Raw genomic sequence first — 21262 nt, 5'->3', positions numbered from 1 at the left:
AACGGCTTTGTCCTCAATTGGGTTCTCGGAGGCTCCGCCTAAGAGAACCGCTAAAACATTGAGAACACGAACCTTTGGCCCCCATAAGTGGGTCGTCACAGTAATGTGACCACTTAGGGGCAGCAATGTTTTCGGCCGCCCCAAGGACGCAAGTAAACGTAGCGGTCTGCGCATGCGCAGTACCGTCGCCCCTAGTTCTTGCGTACGCAAGCCGCTTGCATCCCCTAAACTAAAACTCTCTATTGATAACATTCTGCCCCACTCACTGAAGGCCTCCAAGAGTTCAGCTTCACTCAGTTCTAACAGGTCATCAGCTGAGAAAACGCCAAAGGTGGTGTTCATAGTACGGTGCAGGGTTACTGTCACTTGAACATCCCCAAATGACACTAGACTGGGCAGCTTTTTGTGCAGTTTCTGATCATGGAGCACCAAGAGGAGATCACACCTTGCTATCCTTGATGCCTTGTAGCCTGGTTTAAGAGCCTCACTTAGAGACTTGGAAACTAGAAAAGGGGAGATTGTTCGTACATGTTTTGTGGTTTTTCCGAATGAATGGCATGGAATCGTGAGAAGTTTGGTTTTTGACGTCCAAAAAGCTGGAACATATTTTTGGTGTGCCCTCTTTATTGAGGGCTATCAGGGAGTGGTGGGAAGGAACTAGCCATAAGGATATGTGGAGATTTCGGCAGCAACGCCAGCCGCCCACCATGGAGTGGGCAACAAGGGGACGCCGCAAGAGTTGTTATAAATATTTCCTGCGGATGCCAACTGTACGTTGATGCTGTAACCAAATATGTGCAACCAAGGTTAACACACACAAAGCTAACTCTTGCTGCCTATGTAGTCAGAAATAAAAGGAAATTAAAGAGAGGGTAGGAAAGATTGAAAGCGTGAAAAAGACGAAGGTTGGGAGGAGAGAGGGACAAGAAAAGGCAACTACCGATTTCCGCGGGTGGCTCAGTTGGGGGGATGCCGTCTACATGAAGCCGAGGCCAAAGGGGTGTTGCCGCCGCCGAGGGGCCATAAAGGTCCAAACACCCAGCATTGGCTTAACCCCCAGGATCCCCTCTTCCCCGGACATGGCTAAGCCACACACGGTTATACGTGGGAGGGTCCAACCCTCATGTGCTTCGGTATGTGATGTCGCAACACATCAAACGCCTGCTGATGCTGACGCCCCTGCATTTTTTCTTCTTAGCTTATTGCACACCTTTCTGCAATGTTCCATACTAACTAGCCCATCAGTTCATTCTTCTGAATGTCCCAACTTTTGTATTTACTGGAAGAATGCATTATATGCAATGACTTAAAATGCCTGCCTAATAATTTCCCACATTTCCATGTATTCGCAGCACTCTGCATTGCGGACAATTATTGGCACCTGTCCTGACCAGACAACCAGACAAGGACGATAGCATGTTTCACCTTTGTGTCCCGTCACAGTCGCTTACCACCACAGAATACCGGTGATGCCGACACAAACTTCAGGCAAAAGTAATGATGTAATTTGCTTCTTCGGCTACATAAATCTCAGATGCTGAGAACATATTCTGCTGTGCCAAGAGATTAATACCCCAGTCACACGGGCACTTTGAAAGTCCTTTGAACCAAAGATCCTTTACTTCAAGGCAGAATGCTCACTGTCACACAGGCACTGCAAAAGAGCCCTACTGGAAGGGAGCTTTGAGTCAAACGAGTACGTGTTCATCCTTCGAAACCTCAAGGGAATACTCTCGAGCCTAGAGGGTGTCCGACAGCAGAAAAAAATCTCTAAAGATATGGAAGTTCAATTTTTACCTCTTCAGAACAAACTTATAAGTACTCAATACTATTACTAAAGTATTAAACACTTTCAGGACACCCACAATCTCCATCATGAACGCGTCGGTACAGCAGCGCCGGCACTGTCTGTCGTCAGCACCAACATCGACACAACATGGGTGCCATGTGCAATTTGGTTCTTTAGTTAGCTGCTGCTAGGCATCTTAATCTCCTCGGCTTTTTTCTGCGAGTCTTCTTCCCTTGTCACTTTTATTTTGTAGTTCTTTATTTTACCGCGTTTACCCGTACCTACCGCTGCCTAGCCACAAGGAATGAAACAAAGCAGCTGAAGCAAGGGTTACACCGAATAATCGACGCCAACATGCGGTGTACGAAGTGGTACACATGGTGGCCATCATTACAATAAATACATCTGTATTTGGTAAAGTAATGCCTTTACTATGCGTGGATTTTGTTTTGATGTTTCTGTATATTAGGAGAAATAAATATAGCTGAAAAAAATATGACACTTATTATAAGACAAATTTGGGCCATATTTTTTTATTACTTTCGTGGCGATGGCAGCGCTAAACATACGTTGCGGTTTCTGTTAAAAGCTTCAACGCAGACCATCTGGAGACCGTGTAGCACCTACACATATCCCTTGAACTAATGTGCCTTTGAAAGCTCAATGCTCCTTAACTTCTAAGGACCCTTGGCATGCTCGTGTGACTGGGGTATAAATGTCAGAGACTCTCCATACCTTGTTTCAATGATTTAGGTAACTGATACATAGCACTGTATGTTAAAGAGACACTAAAGGCAAATAATAAGTCGATGTGGACTGTTTAAATACCATTCCAGAGACCTCGCAACGCTTGTTTCATGCCAAGAAAGGACCTAGTTTACGAGAAAATTGCATCTGAAGGGTCCAAATACCTTTTAAGAAATTTAAATCTCCCACTACCCAACCGGGGGAGTGGTGACGCATTCGCCATCACTGCCCTCTGCTGCCCTAGGTGAGTAAAACGGCACCCAACAGACGACAGTACCGAACCAAGACAGAGCGGTGGATTCGCCGCTGCACCTGTTTTTTTGGTCAAGTGGCGCAGACCGATAAAGCATCCCACGACATCACATGGAAGTTGAATTCCATGTTGAAGTTGAATGAGGCAGCAAAACCAGCACAGCACTACGCGATAACCAAACTACTGGAACGCAAAAGCGTGGGCAGCGCAGAGTCGAGCGAAAATGAAACCTTTCGACTACCTGCGTTGTTGTTGGGTAATTTTAACAGGTTCTTTTTCCAAAAATGAAATAGAACTGGACAAGTAGCATTTTATCTCGTCTTATAATGCAATACAAGGATGTCTTTTTGATACGAGTGGCTGAGTACTAGTGACAAAATTTAACAGAGGAGTGCTTTTGTCATCGGGCCAGTGCTTAGATGTGCCGGGGGAGCCTCTAATCATGTCCTGCATTTACCTCAGTTTCTCGATTATTAAGGCCCTGTTCGCAATAATATTGATGCCTTAGAGATTCTGAAGCATTCATCTATCACTTTAGCTTGACTTAATATTTGCTTTTAGTGTACCTTTAAGTTGACGACAACTCATGTCTGTGTTCCATCAGTCCACGCACGTTAGTCTTGAAATTGTGTGGATACGTCTATTACATGTTCCACCCCAATACATTTAGCATTAACAGTGCTTTTGTCAAGTGACGTACGACAAGGCACTATCACAATGTTGACATCCAGCACAATGCCTCTTGGCAGCAACAGGCATCCACTGATCTGTGTCTGCTGCCTTTCATGTAAATGCATTCAACTGTGCAATGTAAAAAGCACTACAACATGTGGCCGTCTGCAAGCAACATGCCTGCTTGATGTGCACAGAAAATACCAGCTGTCCACATGAAACCTCCCCGATTAAAGACAAAACTACAATAGATAGAAACCTGTAGTTTGTGGCATCATGTAAAGAAATTCAAAAAGCTTTTCTTGATTTCTTTTTCAGCTGATTAAAATGATGCCACAGACTGCAGGTATCAATGTATCATAGTTTCATTCTTTCTTGAAATTTTTTTTTAATTATGGGGTTTTAGATGCCAAAACCATTTTCTGATAATAGAGAGCTTTAGAATAGGGGCCCCAATATTTTGGGGCCCCAAAGAGCTTTGCGGGTGTTAGCGTTGGGGCACGCAGGAGTGAAGAGTTTTAGAATAGGGCTTTGCGTTTGCAGATAGCGTCTTGCGCTGACAGCGCCACTACGGCGTCTAAGAAAAACGATTAAAAATAATAAAATCAAATATACCATCTTAAGTTATGAATAGTAATTTTGACTTGCGTGTATTCGTGTTTAATTACAATTTAGAGGTTATTCTTCAAGCAGAAAACAATTGGTTGTGCTTAGTTTGGAGCAACAAAACCAACTTTACGTGCCTTCACCAGCCAAGCTTAGCCGTGTTAGGCCTACGAGCCATAAAATCCACACTCGAATTCGGAATCAGCGGCGTCTAATGAATCAATCTTCATAACACACGCTAGTTGAGAGAAAGCGATAACTGCAGTCACTTCTCCTAGCTTGAGAACTTCACGCATTATCGCGAATCGAACCCAGTTTGGTGCTAGGTTAGAGCCGTCGCTTCGATGGGTGCCGCCATGTTTGTTGACGCAAAGCTTTTGGGAACGCTATTTGAGCTCCCGCTAAATCGGTGAAATAGCGTTCCCAACGCAAAACCCAAACGCAGTTTGCGTCTCGCGCATTCGCAGTGGCTTCGACGCTATTTCTTTGGGGCCCCAAAACGTTTGGGGCCCCTATTCTCAAACTCTCCATTGAGGCACGCCATAGTGGAGGACTCCAGAAATTTCGACCACCTGGGGTTCTTTAACGTGCACCTCAATCTAAGCAAACAGGTGTTTTCGCATTTTGCCCTTATCGAAATGCGGCCGCCGTGGCCGGGATTCGATTCCGCGACCTCGTGTTCAGCTGCCCAACACTGTAACCACTGAGCAACCATGGCAGGTCTTTTTGAAATCAGAGAGGTTTCATGGAGACACCCTGTATTATGCCCGACAGCAATACACCAATAATACATATACAGTGCAGCCCACTGTTAAAGAGAACACCTCAATGTGCAATCCTCACTTTGCTGGTGCACTAGTTGAAAATGGCAGTTATGTCAATGTACTGACAGCAGTGAATACAAGAGCCAGCACCACTAATAAAGCCATCTGCTGCAAAGCTGGGCGATTGCACTCTTGTCAGAGAGGAAAATTCGCACATGCTCTACATCGATGTGTTCTCTACAACAAAGGACCACAGTGTCCACCCTCAACCCACAGCATAAATGTGTTATCCAAGGTATGTTACCATTTATTAGATCAGGCTTTTCTTCACTGACAGACTCAGGCGGGTGTTCACTCAGCCAGGATGGTGTCAGCAGCTGCCGCATTACTGAAGTCACAGTTTGTAGCACTGACTGCAATAAGAACAAGAATGCAATTGAGATTACACAGTGCACACCACTTATACAGTGGTAGGCATTGTCTACTACATCATATGGACCTTTCCAATCAGTGTTTTCATTACAACCAATGAGCCATGAAACCTCCTTTAAATTATTTCTCAAGCCATTCTAAAGAATGGAAGTTTTTTCCTTGTTTACACTCATTGCTACTCAGATCCTGTTCGCATGAGGTTGATGTGTTTTCGTGATCAGGTAGCAAGGCCAGAGGCAGCCAGTTAACCCAGCTAACGAACACATGCATCCTTTCAATTGATAAACAAAGAACAGGGAAATTATAGAGGCACTTCATATTAGAAACATGGGTGTTGTATGTGCGTCATTCTTCCATCACGTCAGATAAATTTGTCCTCTGCGCAGCATTTCTCGCAATGCCCATTGAAGTTCTTCAACTATTGTGTAACTTCGGCCTATTCAAGGGTTGATAGCGTTTCTTTTCCATTTAGTTTTCCCTGTGGTCAGTTCCACCACAAGGGTGGTCATGTGATAATGGAGTACTTAGGTGTCAAATTTTTCCAGAAATAAACCAGTTGAGTTTGTCATCTATTCTTTCTTGTTGTTTCGCTGCTCAGTTAATATGAATCAGTACCAACTTGACCAGCTGTCAGTCCCTTTGGACTACTGCGAACTTGCGTGACTGCCGCTCAAGAACACTGCAGAAATGGCAGTGCATGCACTTTACTCAACATGAAACCGTTCAGAGTTTGATGTTTTCTACCTTTGGTGGAAACATCTACGCTGGATACATATAAACTCTGCCAGGATTATAAACAGATTTTTGGCTGCAGTGTATAACCACGACTAATTTAATGGTGCGTTTGCAGTAACGCCAGCCGAAAGATTAAAGCCTAAGGGTACAAACAAGCCAACCAACCATATCGTAATATTTATGCAAGGGTTTTAGTCAGATAAAGAACTGCGCGCATTTCGATTTGAATTCGTACAAAGCTTGCTCTCAAATGCACGAAGTTGATGCAGCGTATTGACCTAGACGTTTAAAATTCGCTTTGAGGTAGCGGGCCCCGCGAACAAATTTAGATCGCATGGACCGAAGAGGCCCAATGGGTTAACGGTAAATTTCGCGAAGAGTCATACAACCAAATCTTTGTTGTGTCCACGAACAAGTTACGTGCCACCTTACGTAAATTGCGCACTAAGGTGATGTCGGATTAGCACACCACTCAAGTTTTTCTTTTGTATAGCCTATGTACTTTTAACTGACTGGAGCTGTGTGATCGCCCAAGCAGAGATTTTACCGGGAGACTGAAGAGTCAGTTGTCGCTCGACAAAAATATTTTCGACAGTTCTATTTTGGCTTCGCAGTTGACCACGCTGGAGGTTCTCACCAAGCGTCATATGCAGCTCGTAACCATCTCGACGCAAACAACATGCTGTCAAACTTGACTTCATATTGCCGGTAGTTCGAAATGCGGCGGCTACAAGCTCGGACGATTTTTTTCTTCTTGTGATGAAAAGATGTCTAGTACAGACCACCAACACTCACTTATCCCCATTCATTAGTGTTGCATGTAACAGACAAGAAAAAGACCGACACTTCAGCAACACTGCACCCCTGGTTACGTCGTTCCGCTTCGAGCGTTAAAAGTTGAGCGACGAAACATGCCGGGCTACTGCGTCTTTAGGCTTAGCTCACCCTGTGAATTTCGTAAGGTTTCACCTGATGCGTCTTGTCATCCGTAAGCGGGGTGGGTCTTCTCGCCATGGCAAGGGGCCCTCCTAGTGCGGAGGGGAGAATTTACACGAACTGTCACCCTACAGAATTTGCATGAATCACGACAAGCGGATTTGATGGTCCCGCGAACGCTTCGTGAAACACACACCACACGCGCGAAGTGCTTCCACTGCTGCTTAGATGAATGAGGCACAGAGGTAGTGACTACGACTCGTAGAGCGACTATGGAGTTACTTCATTAAATTGATGATGCTGCATGTCTTTAACTGCTGCACTCCTTCTCTTTTTAGACACTTTCTAGACCTAATTATGAAATTTGTAGGGTTAAGAAAAATCAAATAATGCTAATTAAATCTTATAGTTGAACCAATGCCTCCTTTATTTATTTTTTCTGTGCCTGCCGCGTGAGCGCCGCGGCGTCCGCCGTGGCGCCGTGGCCTACTCTTTCGATTTTGTCCCGAGATGCCGCTTGGCGGCTCTACCGTATTACCCGCTTCCATAGAGTTTCCCTACAAAAACTTTTGTAAGGAACTCTATGCCTGCTTCCAGACGACATTCTCCCCCGCCCGCGCGCCGGCGGTTTGTGGACATATCGCGCCGCGCTTGCGCAAAGCCACCTTTCTAGGTGGCATTGGCTTGCGTCGTCAAGTGTTTGAGTGTTTTCGCAATGACAATAATAAATGAAGTGATCTCTACACACAACAAAAGATAACGTCGAAATAAATTGTTATTACGAGTCCTACCGGGGCCACAATACCCGCCTCCGCCAACTTGCAGATGACACTTTTAACCCGTATGTTTCTGGCAGCGGTATACAGACGAAGGTCCGTCAATACGCTGCAACAGTAATGTTCCTGTGATGTACACGTCAGTGTGGCGCTGCTGTTGTGTACCGTTTTGTACGTGGAACCAGCGAAAGAAGGACCCTGGAGTGTCCTTTCACGACATACCAGCGGACAAAGAGCTACGGGAACGCTGGCTGCAAGTTATCGCAAGAACTGGGAGCCGAGTTCGAATTGAAATTATTCGACCGTATGCAGCCTTCATTTTTTGGAAATCGACTTTCGCCAGGACACGAAGAGGCGTATGCTCAAGCAAGATGCAGTGCCCAGCGTTTTTCCTCACTGTGCGTCCTACATGAGGAGCAACCTAAAATGAGGAGTTCTAGCGTTACACAGAAAAGAAAACGCAATTCCTCTACGGCCACGCCGGCTAGCTTGCCTGCATTTGCTGAGAAAGTGCATTCGTGGCGCGCTGCATCGTCGTCAGACACATTTGAAATTTGTGTGAACGGGCCCTCTCGATTGCGCCCAAGCCCATGGCCCATGTAATCAGGTCACATCAGAAACTGTCCTGCAGCGATATGACGTGCCTGATGCTCCTTTGCCATCAACAAGCGGAAAATGCATGAACTTCATTTTTCCAACCGATGCGCAGTCAGTATTGACGGGACATATGCGTCCGTGCTTTGAAATCAGTTAATTGGTGCTCAAGCTGAATGGAGACGCTCCGCATCAGCCTTCCTGGAACGAAAGAACTGGCGCGAAGAAGGGACCTGGAAGGCACGGAATCGGAGGCTGTAGACAACCGTCGACGCTTACAAAAAGTATAGCTCCAACGCCTAAAGGAAGAGTGCAATGTCAACCAATTTCTTTTAGCGTCCTCGATCACCTTGCTCCGGGGTTGCCCCGAAACCAGAATGGTGCATGCGCTTTGCACCGCCGTGGTGGCGCACTGCGGAGGGTCAACATCATAGAGTTTCTAAAAGGTATACTAATATGAAACTCTATGGTCAACATCGAGGACAAAACTGCACCCCGTGCAGGGTGTTTGCATGCAGCGCTACTTTGCCCCTGGCGCGCAAGACATGCGCGAACACGCGCGCGCGCACATGTTATTGTTTGCAGGTGCTGAGCATCTGCGGCAAGCGCTCGAACCTTGTCCAACTGCGTGCTCCGACATACCTGGTTGCAAGCAAACACCAATGTATTTTATAATTAATCCTGACGACCCGTTCCTGACCACCCGTTCAACGAACCTGTCCATTTTCGGCCGCTCTTCACCACATTGTTTTTGGACGAGGTCGATCAGCATGCCGTCTTCACTGTCAGACGAACTTGAAAAAAGCTAATCGATTGCGGCAATTAGCAGTGCTTCCTTTCTCATTGTCGACATGTCCACTGGCTAACTCCGTCAACTCCGTTGCTACCGCAGCTATCGGGCCAGAGCATCCGCGGTTCTGCAGTCGGCAGTGCGCGCGCGCGTCCCGCAGTACTTGCTGGGATTGCACCCCGGCGAACCGCCGATTTTCTCGGTGCGAGACGGGGCAATGGAAAACCGCTCAGCACACACTCTTAGGCAAAGTTACACCCTTTGGCTTGCCCCTTCTGCCACACAACAATAATCGTTATCTGCCTTGATGCGTTTCGTTTCTTTAACGCTGCGAGCCCAGTACTTTCCAGTAACGAACGGCAAGCACGTTATCACCATAGAACAGTTTACACCCTTTGGAGTGCCCTTTCTGATGACGCGCGTGCCGTTCGTTACTGGAAAGTTCCAGGCTCGCAGCGTTAAAGAAAGGAAACGCATCAAGGCAAATAACGATTATTGTTGTGTGGCAGAAGGGGCAAGCCAAAGGGTGTAACTTTGCCTAAGAGTGTAAGAAAAGTTTACACCCTTTGGAGTGCCCTTCTGCCACACAACGATAATCGTCATCTGCGTTTCCTTTCTTTAACGCTACGAGCCCGGTACTTTCCAGTAACGAACGGCATGCGCGTTATCAGCATGATAGCATTCCCGACAGGAAAGTAGCGGGCGCGGCGTTTTCAAGAAAGGAAACGCATCAAGGCAGATGTCGATTATCGCTGTGTGGCAGAAGGGGCACTCCAAAGGGTAAAAACATTTCTTAGAGTGTACACTCTTAGGCAAAGTTACACCCTTTGGCTTGCCCCTTCTGCCACACAACAATAATCGTTATCTGCCTTGATGCGTTTCCTTTCTTTAACGCAGCGAGCCCGGTACTTTCCAGTAACGAACGGCACGCCCGTTATCAGCATAGAACAGTTTACACCCTTTGGATTGCCCCTTCTGATAGCGCGTGCCGTTCGTTACTGGAAAGTTCCGGGCTCGCAGCGTTAAAGAAAGGAAACGCATCAAGGCAGATAACGATTATTGTTGTGTGGCAGAAGGGGCAAGCCAAAGGGTGTAACTTTGCCTAACCCAAGCAACCTTGGCCAACTGCCGCTGCTTGGCCGATCGTCGGGAAATGATCGTCAAACGACTATATTGGCCAGCGAAGGTTGGCGAGAGGTCGGTATGACAACGGCCGCCGCCTTTACCGGCGGGCAGTCGGCAGAGGGCGTCTTGCCAACCTCTCTGTCAGACTGACTCCCGACCCTCCAGTTGGTCGCCGGCTCGGTACGATGGCAACGCGTCGGACCAACGCCCGTGGCCGATGAGTAGCATAATTTAATATTTATATCAATTCTTGTCTGTCGGTCTATACTTATAAAATTCTCACTAGGGAAATTTATTATAGGTGAAGGTAATACATTGTTATGCTTACAGAATTTATACTTTTCGTGACTATATACATACACAGCTGCATTAATATTATAGGGTATAGCGCAATGCGTTCAGAAACAGCGATATATGTGTATGGGACCGTTTTCTGAAGCAATATGAAACTCGTCGTACGCGTAAACATGTGAATTAACCTGCCATGTTTCTTTAAGGGAAATTCTCGGGATGCTTGCAAGGATTAATTCTGTAAGTATGCGGAATTTCACGTGGGCTGTGGTATATATTATGAATTTTCGCTAATCCTTTTTTACTGTAATTTAAACACTAAACTTCTAGAAATATTTGGGATTTAACAAAGCAAACGTCACTAAATTAAACTTGTACCTACCGCCCTAAACATGGCCTCCGAGATCCCATCATAGAGCGCCGACGAATCTCTGGGGCGGAGCGCTGAAGCGATTAGTGCGACCAGACATCGCATCGCTCTGTTAGCGCTGCCCTCGGCGCGCTGCCACGTTCGCTGCACTGCTAGTTTTCCTCCTACTCCCTCCCAAAAGCGTCTCCTCTCCACAAACGTCACCCCCGCCTTCCACCCGGACTCTTCGCCTCCGCGCCAAGAGCTGCAACACAGAGGCGCCTTCCCCACCCACTGCATTCAGCCACCACTAAAAAGAGACGCGTTTTACGATGCTTGGCATCTTTCTTTCCCTCCCTCTAGCTCCTTTTTGCATCAACTAATAGCACTTCACTCGTGTGAACGACAAGTGCCCCAGAACATACGTATGATCAGCCTGAAGTTAACTTATGCGAATTATTACAGACTGTGGAGCTAGGAGTCCTTGAATTCCGCTCAGCAGGCAGTACCGAGCGGTGATGCTTTCATTCCCGAACAGAAAAACTAATGCAGGCCTTGCTCCACAGTGAATTTCTTTATATTTCATTTATCACGGCAAGACTATTCGTATCCTCCTCTTTTGGATATTTGACGTAAGGAAAGTGTCAGAAAACTAGTTAAACATCTCTTTACTACAGCGCAGGTATATTGTTTACTCAAAATGAATTGGTCAGATATGAATTCACAATTTAAAATTTCGGAAGAACATGCGCGACGAGGTGATAACACTGAACGCACGCTGAGCATTTGCCAAAAGGCGAACGCGAATTGTATTGAACCAAGAATAGAACTACGGTTAGGAAAATGCATATTATGTGGAAACCGCTGGAAACAAAAAACAGTGGCGCAAAAAAAAAAAGAGGACTAGAAACAGAATGAGCCCTGTGTCCTCGTCTTTCACGCCATGATGTTTTCCATGAGCCAAATAGCCCAATCAAACCGTTATGCGACATACTAAGAATTAACTTCCCCTGATAAAAGTGCTGATGTCTTCATTTTGCAGGAGATGACTGGTGAGCGCCAGGGGTTTTCTGTTCCTGCTTTGCTACGGGACTGTGAAACGTAAATGCATCAATAGTATAACTTCGGTGTTGCACCTGCAGCAACACAATCTCGAAATCTTCTCAGCCAATCTTTTCTTCCTTTTAGTAGAAATAATTTGGCTGCTACGACGGCGCAATTCATTTGCTACGGCACCGAGTCCCACCACCCATTCTCTAAATTTTTGTTTCTTCTTTCAAGAAATGGTTTGCCAAAGGCTCGAGGATCCCTTTTTACGAGCGCGTCCCAGCAAGACTTTCTCTGTTGCACGCTTCTGCAGCAGCACTTCGCGTTCGCCCAGGTTTTCTCGCATAGTTTCCGCGTGGGCGATTTTCAAATAGCAATGCAAGGTTTTCCCTCATGGTGCTGGCTGCCGATTTGACACTCGGCACGCCGCTTGCCGGTTTTCCAGTTGGGCTGGCAAGCGCTCTGTTAGGCACTCATACATAACAGACAACTGTATCCTCGCAGTAAGCGCGTTTCTCTTCGGTGCAACAAAAAATACGTTCCTTCATAAAAATCTAACACGTATGATTTCGGCTCATATGTATATCTACAGCACACCGACCTCTTAATGGAATAGTGCTTTATGCACAGATTCATGATTTATCATTCGCTATGTGCCACTGGCTGCGCGCAATTCAGTCTAATCCTTCAGACTCAGCATGTGCCATCTTCTTCGGGTGATTCGTGACGGACGTCGCGGCGCTGCTCGAGACTGTGAAGTCTCCTTTCTTTTCGAACTCGCGCTGCTGCTTGCGGACGGAATGCTTTTCTCCGGAGCCTGAGGGGACGAAACTTGTTCTGGCCTTTTTTTCTTTCTTTTTTCAGCTTCTTCTTGGACCACTGGTAAAGAAAGTTGTGAGTTCGGCGGCAAGCGAACCGCCTGGTTTCCGCGACCCCGAATGTAAAGACGAACACAGCCCCCTTCACTCCCCCACCAACACGTCGCGCGAGAGCAGGCGGGGACCATTCATGCCGTGCAGGCGGCGATCATGTTACAGGGGGGTTGGGGAGAGGAGCGGGCTCCCTGCCGCCGAAACGCGCCGGCGTGCGTTATACTACTCCTTGCCCCGGAAAACACACAGTGGAAAGGGCGTGATATATCCTAAGAATTTGAAAAGGTGGTAGCGCAAGAAGACACGGACGGAGACGAGAGGACAAGGACGGGTGCTGAACTTCCAAAAACATTTATTGTTAATGAATCACGAATATATACATGCTGTCCGAGCCCGGTGTAATCATCTGCGCATTCGTAAATATGCCAACTATTTGTCTGACAGCGTGATGGATGCCATGTTGACACATCCCCATGCTTACACAGCTTTTTTTTCCTCTCCTGCATCGATGATGGAAATAAAGTTCAAGTTCACTTCTAGAAATCGGTTCAGATTGTGCGATTTCCCGTATAACACGAGTTTTACTCTTCTTAATAACGAAAGTGTTTACAAGGTCGGGCGAACAGTCCCTGCAAGTCAGACAATGACTTGCCAGAAAACCTTCGAAATCTTTTCCTTCACGCGGATTTTTTACATTGTTTGCGTGCTTCCTTAACCTATCATTAACACATCTCCCAGTATGGCCAATGTACACTATTCCGCACCTTAAAAGAATTTCATAGACTACCCCTTATGCGCATTCAATAAAAGGCGGCCTGTGCTTTATGCCGCAGTCACGTTACTGGCTTGCTTCCGGGTCGATCATCCTACAAAGCTTTGACAGCTTATGGGGAGCAGCGAACACTCGTAACGCTGAGCCACCTTTTCCAAATTGTGGGATAGTGTGTGAACGTAAGGTATTACAGCTACATTCTGCCTACGCTGTGCGCGGGCTTCGCACGTTTGTGGCTTTGTGCGCATATTTCTCAGCAGGTTCCCTGCAGTATTCTTAGCAAAAAAAAAAAAAAAAAAAAGCCCTCCTCCATTGCACCCTGTGAAAGTGGATGTACAACGAAACGATTGCCGACGTTAGACGACGTTACTCAGAAACCAACCACCACTAACACCACAAGCGACGTACGTAACGCGGGCACGCATGTATACGGAAGTGCAGCATACATGGCCTCCGCCAAGCGCAAGAGCCTTATGGAACTAAATGAATGTTTGAGGGTAAATTGTCAGAAAATGCGTAAAATAGAACTTAAGCACAAACTTCAGACATGATAACTTCGGATTGCAAATCGAGTATGCGGGAAAACATAATTCTGTTACGCGGAAACTGAAAGACAAAGCCCTTTTCTATAGCTGCCATTTGAGGTCTGTCTGAGTGGCCACGGCCGGTAGGTGGCGGTACCTCAGATTAGTACCGCAGAGAAAGGCGGAAAAAAAAGCGAGCTCGCCATGCAATAGGCTGCATAAACATGCAGGGCGCCAGAAGAAAGGAAAAGCGCTTATAAATTGAGGAGCAGTTAAATAGAGAACAAATAGGGGTGTATGCGGTTATAAAAACGCACCTTAGAGACTTAAGAGATGCACCAGTCATTGAGAATTATGTTTGGGAAGGTTCCAACAGAACTAAATCGAAAGGAAAGGGAGGGGGGCCGGAATGTTCAAATGGGAAAAAGCATATTCAAAGTGTCAAGGGCATCTTTGGTTTTCAGGCACAATGAGTGGAAATAAAACTTGGCTGGGTTTAACGTATTTATGAACGAGAAAACATTGCAGAGAGAAGAACCAAGGCTTAGCGGAATGCCTAAGTGCTGATATTAGGCGTTTCGGAAATAATGCCGAAATTACCCTGTTAGGTGACATGAATGCCCACATACAGGATCTAGACGTTTATACCGACAACAACAGGAAGTTATTGCTGGACCTTTGTGAGCAACGTAACCTCGTTATCGTAATTACGGGCCGTAAATCTGATGGTCAGATCAGATGGGAAGTTGGAAATAGGCAATCGACTATTGGGTACTGTCTGATGGTGGTGGTGGTGACAACTTTATTAACAATCCGGCAAATTCGTGGCCTGGGCCTAGGCCGCCCCCGAGGAGGTCCGGAGATCCTGTCTCCTCGCCGCCTCACGGGCTTGCTGGATGGCCCATAGTTGATTTTCGAGGTTTGAGCTGCGCAACGCGGCCGTCCATCGCGCCGCAGCTTCATCTGGGGAAACTGCATTTTCTTTGCATATAATTTCACATTCCCAGAGAATGTGTCTAAGAGATGCGTGAGCCCTGCTGCATAATTTGCAGTTATCATCTGAGTAGATGTCCGGATATATCCTTCTGAGATGGACGGGGTTGGGGAAGGTCTGGAGGCAGCTACAAACTGTCTGATGACGGCAGATATTTATGATAAGTTCAGATCAGTTGAGATAAGTTGAGCCATTGGCGAGTAAGATTGTAGTAACACAAGGACTGGCCATAAACGCACCATTTTGAAAATGGGATATGTAGTTGTGAAGGAGAGCACGGAGCGAAGAATGGCCAGTCCAAATTTGAACGCTCAACAAACAACAAATATAGCCGCGGGAGTCGAGAAAGAACACGGCAAATGGCCAAGCAAAAAGTGGGAATACAGTGAGCTTCTAAATGTAATGACGAGAGAAATTAGGAAGGAGAAGCAACGCACACGTTTGTTGGAAAACAAAAAGGAAGTAAAAAAAGCTGGTGGAACAGCGTGATACCCGAAGCGATCGATGAACGACAGAAAGCATTACGAGAACATAACCAGGCATAGAAAGTGCAGTTGCCACAGGTTGAAGTAGACAGAAAATTAGAAGTATACCGGGAGAAAAAAATCTATTGTTATAATACTGGTTCAAGCAAAGTTCAAAGGTGAAAGTGAACGTTGGTTGTCGGAAATACGTGAGAAAAAGAAGGCCGCGCCTAGAATATTTTGAAAACACACGAACTTATTAAGCAGAAAGTCTGGAACACAACATGTCCTAGACTAAGATAAAAAAAAAATGGAAGGGGATGCGACATTAAATTACATCCGAAAAATAACGACCGAATCATTCCAAGGCAATGATGAAGTAGTTTTAAAGAAGAAGAGCGTTAACGAGAACCAGAGAAACTTCTAAAGCGCACAGCCATAGGTTTAGGCGAGGTTCCCGTTAGGCTGATTAGCGAACTAGGATCAAAAAGTAAGGAAGCTCTGTGGGAAGCAGTAGAAAAAGGCTTACAAGATAGGCGAATACCAGACAGCCGGAGACAAAGTAGAATGAATTTAATGTATAAAGATAACAGAGAAAAGAATTGAATTCACCCATATAGACCGTTGACCATTATATCGGCAATATACACGTTAGCAATAGAGGTAATTAAATTACAAGTGCAAACATGGGCAGAGAATGGTATGGGAGAACTTCAGAACGGGTTCAGAATAGGCGTCTGGATGATAACTTATTTGTTCTTATTCAGTGTATTGAAATATCCAAAGAGAGGAGACTGTCTTATGTGGCTTTTTTAGATATTACCGGAGCGTATGACAACGTAGACCACAAAATTTTGTGGGATATTCTGGAAGGCATAGGCAACGACTTTATATAGCTTTGACAGAGACCTACCTAGAAAATACAGTTTGCGTTGAATGAGGAGGGATGAGGAGCGAGAAGCAAGTTGATATCAACTAGGGACTGCTGTTTGTGATGTACATGGTAAGTATGAAAAGGGCGCTAGAGGGAACCAGCAGAAGCTTGATGTGGGCGAGTTGGTTGAGCATACTTGATGAAAAAAGAGAGCGCTACGAAGACGAGGACGAAAGAACAACATGTACGACAGACAAGGCGCAATTTTGGGAAGCAATTTTGGGTTTTATCTCTCATACAAACAGGCGGTTAAAATAGTAGAGCAGTAGCTTCCAGGTTCGTTTTATGCGGACGACCTTGTGTTGCTAGCTAACAAGCGGAGTGTTATGCAGCGCCTGGAGAATATATGTGCACATGAAGGTGAGAATTTAACATTTGAAATTTAGCGTTAGGAAATCAGCTTTTATGGTAAACAGTACTCAATGAAAACAGTGACAGACAGTATCAATACAGGGCCAGGAAATACCTCGAGTAAAAGAACACAAATACCTCAGTGTACACACAAAAAAAAAAAATCCACGCTTAATCTCACGCTAAACTGTGAGTTTTAGCGTGACGCGCACGTAAGTGAGGCGCGGACAAAGACAATTGCACACGGTAATAACAGGTGTACAATAATGAACAAGTACAAAAGGAAACCAAACAAGATTATACAATATTTATACAATACCCCCAAAAAAGAAAACAGAACCTACATGCTAACGTGCGTAGCACCCAAAGTACTGTTCGACGCATTGAAGAGGTCAAAATTATTGTTTACATGAGCTATATACATATTCGTATAGAGCTACCAATCGCTCCAAAATATTACACAGACGCACGCACGCACGCACGTGCACAGCACACACGCCAAAAGGAAACGGCGACGCGCTCACAGGAAGCGCCTGACAAAAAAAAAAGAAAAAAAAGGAAAAGTGTGGGGAACCGAGGTCGTATGCGCTGTCGCATCTCCCTCTCCCAGAAGGAATGAAGACGTTCTTGGAACGCAGGGACGGGCGATTCTCTCTGTCAGCATCAGCTCCCACCAGCGAGGACGGGGCGAGAAAGCGAAGCGGGACTTTCCTTGCTGTCTATTTTTTCTTCGTCACGCTCAACGCCGGCTGCCCGCAGGGGCGCAGGCGAGTTCCCGCCAAATGGCCGGGGGCGCAAGCAGTTGCGTGAGTTGCCGCCAAATGCTAGCTCTGGATGCCAGCTCGTTCCGCGTCTCTTGGTAGACTAGTTGGTGCATTTCTGTTATCATGGACTGCGCATATAAACGCAAACTACACAAAAGTGACATGGACAAGAACAGCGCAAGCCCTTTCCATGCAGTGGAGCCGCCGTATCTCGCCGTTCAAGATATGCGTACTCGTAAGTGGCATTTTAATTTCACGTTGTGTAATGCATGACTGTCTTTTTCAAGTGAACAAAGGTCGCTTTGTATTGTGTAAATGGTTTTGCAACATATGATAAACTCCTTGTCTTTCGGGCTTATTTTTTCTGACAGGAAGAAAAAAGAAAGAGGCTTTACATGAGAACGGATCAAGCGTTCGAGAGTTGGGACAGGGAAATGTGAGACGTACTTTCATGAATATATTTCTAATATTATTTTTTCGTCTTGTATTCTCGTTAATTTTTCTCTAGGAAACACTGGAACGACACTGCTTAAATTGAAGCACAGTGTGCGAATGACCTGCTACGCTCGGAACTGTTATCACCATTCGGGAAGAAATTGGGTAAGACGCTTGTCTGGTTATTATTGCGGAAAAGTCATAATTAATTAGAAGTTGCTTTCGTTCCTTCCCACAGATGAAAAAACATAACTGTAAATACCTGTATGATATACGTCTGGTACATTGCAGGTAAGAATGGATTGTGTGTGGCGCGCTTCACCGCATGTGGACTAGAGTAGATCTAGGAACATCAGACAAGAAGACACGTATGTGAAACCCTGCGGATAGCCCATATGTAAGTTCTTCCTCAATTTTTCTTTTGCTGCATTTTCGTAGTTTACGTGTAATACTTTTTCACCGCGGTCTCGACGTTATGTATACCTATACATTTGTCTCGTGGCAGTCTGCGTGCTATTTTGTTTGTGCAACTATGTGTTGTATTCATTTATCGCGCTGCCTGGATGGTTTTTTTTTTTCACTGATATTCCGGCCAAAGTCGGTAAACCTATCCTTCCTGTCCTTATGTTTCCTTGGGCGGCTCTAAAGCGTATCTTAGAGGAATATTTAGCTTCAGATTCCCGCATGGAACAGATGGTGAATGACATGCTGTGTTTTCTTTTTAGAGAAACTATGTATTCATGTTTAATATTTAGTTGATTTTCATTTTGTCATTCATACAATACCGCAGCCATATGCCATTCTGTCATAGAACGTTGTTTCTAGATATATTTGTTTTATGTGGTTAAAACATTTAAAACGAGAGCGTTTCTTATCCTGGCCATTATTTTTTACAGACCACGATAACCACGTATTTGGATGTCTGGTTTAACTCTACGTGCGCTGGTTCGTGCAGGTGAACTTTTTTTCCAGATACGGAGGAACGGACACCGGTCGTGCCGTGAGCACTATTCTGCAGGGCATACTTACAAATGAAGCTGCACTGCAGTTCAGCTGGAAAGGGTCGCAGGGGAGGAAGCACGCCTTCGTGAAGCTCATGGCCATCACGAATATAAGTAAGAAATATGGCATAACAATCAGCTTTCTAGTGCACGTTGCGAACATCGGTACCAACTGCATGCTTAGTTTTTTTTTTTCTTCATTCAAACAAGCTGCTGCTTATTGCATCTTCCTGCGTCCAGTATTAGCATTTTCTTTAATAAAATAATGCCGTAATAAGTGAGTTCTACTTGCGGCGTCCATATTTTGCCACTGCTTTTGAGGAGTTTGTTTTGCTTCAACATATAATATATGCTGTATATGCTGTTTCTGCTTTAACCCATGTATGCTAACTGTTTTCTGCAAAACATAGACCTATCATCGTTGCCATCATGTCAGCAAGTATATGTATCATGCCATAAGCTTCCCCTCTTTCCTCTCCAGACATTTACCTATTCACCTCCTTGTGCCGCTTGGCGCGCTCCGGGCTCCGGCGCGTTCTTTGTCTCAGCGTTTCACCTCGGCTGTTTCATACAGTGCTCACGGGAAGCAACAAGACCTATCGTGGTGTAAATAGCCGCGCTACCTATAGACACAGTAGCCACTGTGTATGCGTGTTTTGCTATGGTTCCGTGTTCAGTTCCCCCTATTGCTAACGACATATAAATTACCAACTATCCGGTACTTACACGATTTGATCGTCCAGCCACTCTTCCTGACAGCTTCGATACTGATTTGCACGTCCCTAATATTGCTTTGTTGTCGTTTCTTTAATGTTTCGTGAATATCTGGCTTATGATCTTTTTGATTGTTTCACTTCTTCAAATGGAATGCGACTCACCAACTGAACTATAAAGCGGGGGCAGCTTTCTTATATGTGCCGCTTTTTTGCAGCATCTGTGAGGAGCACGTTCCCTGACGCTTCACTAGCATCAGTGGCTGGAGTCGCAAAACGCTGGTTGGTTGGAGCAGCTGACAGGGATGGAGGCCGGAATGAAAGAAGGCGCCGTGACCCTGCTTCAAGCCCACCAAATATGAACTAGTGTTTGAAACTTGTGAACGTGTCGGTGTACATATACAATTACAAGAAATAAAGACCTGTATCAGAATCTTTTGCCTGGCATTTATGTGGCATGAAAAGTACAAAAAAGCGTTCGCTTTCGTGTGGTACTTCTATGCCGGCCACCACACAAGCATGATGCATGATGCGCATGCTGTTCTAAATGCATGATGCAAAAGCTACGATTATACGGGGCGTCAAAAGCAACGTCGGCTTTCAGCACCGGGCCGGTGAAATGCCGACCATTATTGTCGTCAGGGCCATGGCTGGCCCGCGTGTGGCATGCGCGCGGCTGCGTTGGCCAAATAGAATGGCCCTACGGCTGGCCGACTGACTACGTACCTAAAGCCTTGGTAGGCCCTCGTATGGGACGCCGTCGGCCAAGTCGGCCACAGTGGTCGGGCCTACATCGATTGCCGACGATCGGCCGACGTTAGGCCAATGTCAATCCCCAAAGCTGGGCCGCCCTCGGTTGCCGAGGTCGGGCCAACCGTTTTGCAGTCGGCCGGAGACGTCGGGCCGACTTTTTGCCACGGTCTTTTTGTTGCTTGGGAAGAGTGTATTGTAGAACAAATATACTCCCCAAAGAGTGCAACCGTTTTAAGAGTGTAAGAAAAGTTTACACCCTTTGGGGTGTATATTTGCCACAACAATGATCGTCATCTCTCGACCCCAAGATCGAGCTATTAAGGGAACAGTGGACAAAGTGCTTGTGCTGAGATTTGGGGAAGAAGCTGAATTCACTCTTAGGCAAAGTTACACCCTTTGGCTTGCCCCTTCTGCCACACAACAATAATCGTTATCTGCCTTGATGCGTTTCCTTCCTTTAACGCTGCGAGCCCGGTACTTTCCAGAAACGAACGGCACGCGCGTTATCAGCATACACTCTTAAAACGGTTGCACCCTTTGGGGTGTATATTTGTCCCACAACAATAATCGTCATCTGCCTTGCTTGCGTTTCCTTTCCTGAACAGCGCTTGCTACTTTCCTGTCGAGAATGCTGCGTCACACTGATAACGCGCATGCCGTTCGTGACTGGAAAGTGGCGGACTCGCAGCGTTAAATAAAGGAAACGCGGGCAACACGGATGACGATTATGGTTGTGGGACAAGATACTCCCCAACGGGTGTAAACTTTTTTAAGAGTGT

The 21262-nt window shown here is 45.9% G+C and overlaps 1 protein-coding gene and 1 long non-coding RNA gene across 6 annotated transcripts in view; one reads left to right on the top strand and one right to left on the bottom strand.

Moving 5' to 3' along the window:
• Window positions 1–7175, bottom strand: part of LOC126526989 (uncharacterized) — a 117947-nt gene extending 110772 nt beyond the window's left edge. Inside the window, exons 1-2 of one of the 2 annotated variants that reach the window (XM_050174695.3) lie at window positions 6944–7175; window positions 5136–5244 (exon numbers count right to left, since the gene is read on the bottom strand). In XM_050174695.3, coding sequence (XP_050030652.1) covers window positions 5136–5244; window positions 6944–7012 — 178 coding nt within the window. In that variant the 5' untranslated portion in view covers window positions 7013–7175. The remainder of the gene's footprint in view (window positions 1–5135; window positions 5245–6943) is intronic. The other variant, XM_072284432.1, reaches the window with a different exon arrangement.
• Window positions 7176–17000: 9825 nt separating this feature from the next.
• On the top strand, window positions 17001–20163 carry LOC126527005 (uncharacterized). Of its 4 annotated transcripts, none has more exons than XR_008611622.2 (6): window positions 17003–17816; window positions 17953–18024; window positions 18090–18181; window positions 18308–18413; window positions 18972–19131; window positions 19949–20163. It is a non-coding gene; the product is annotated as an uncharacterized lncRNA (long non-coding RNA). The 4 variants fall into 4 exon arrangements; XR_007598712.3 differs by having other exon boundaries at window positions 17005–17816; window positions 17953–18017; XR_008611623.2 differs by lacking the exon at window positions 17953–18024 and having other exon boundaries at window positions 17001–17816; window positions 18255–18413.
• The last annotated feature ends 1099 nt before the right edge of the window (window positions 20164–21262 follow it).

Source organism: Dermacentor andersoni, chromosome 9 (genome assembly GCF_023375885.2).
Source record: "Dermacentor andersoni chromosome 9, qqDerAnde1_hic_scaffold, whole genome shotgun sequence".
In the NCBI taxonomy this organism is placed as follows: domain Eukaryota; kingdom Metazoa; phylum Arthropoda; class Arachnida; order Ixodida; family Ixodidae; genus Dermacentor; species Dermacentor andersoni.
The sequence above is the reverse complement of the archived record's forward strand: the minus strand, read 5'-3'. Positions and strand labels throughout refer to the sequence as shown.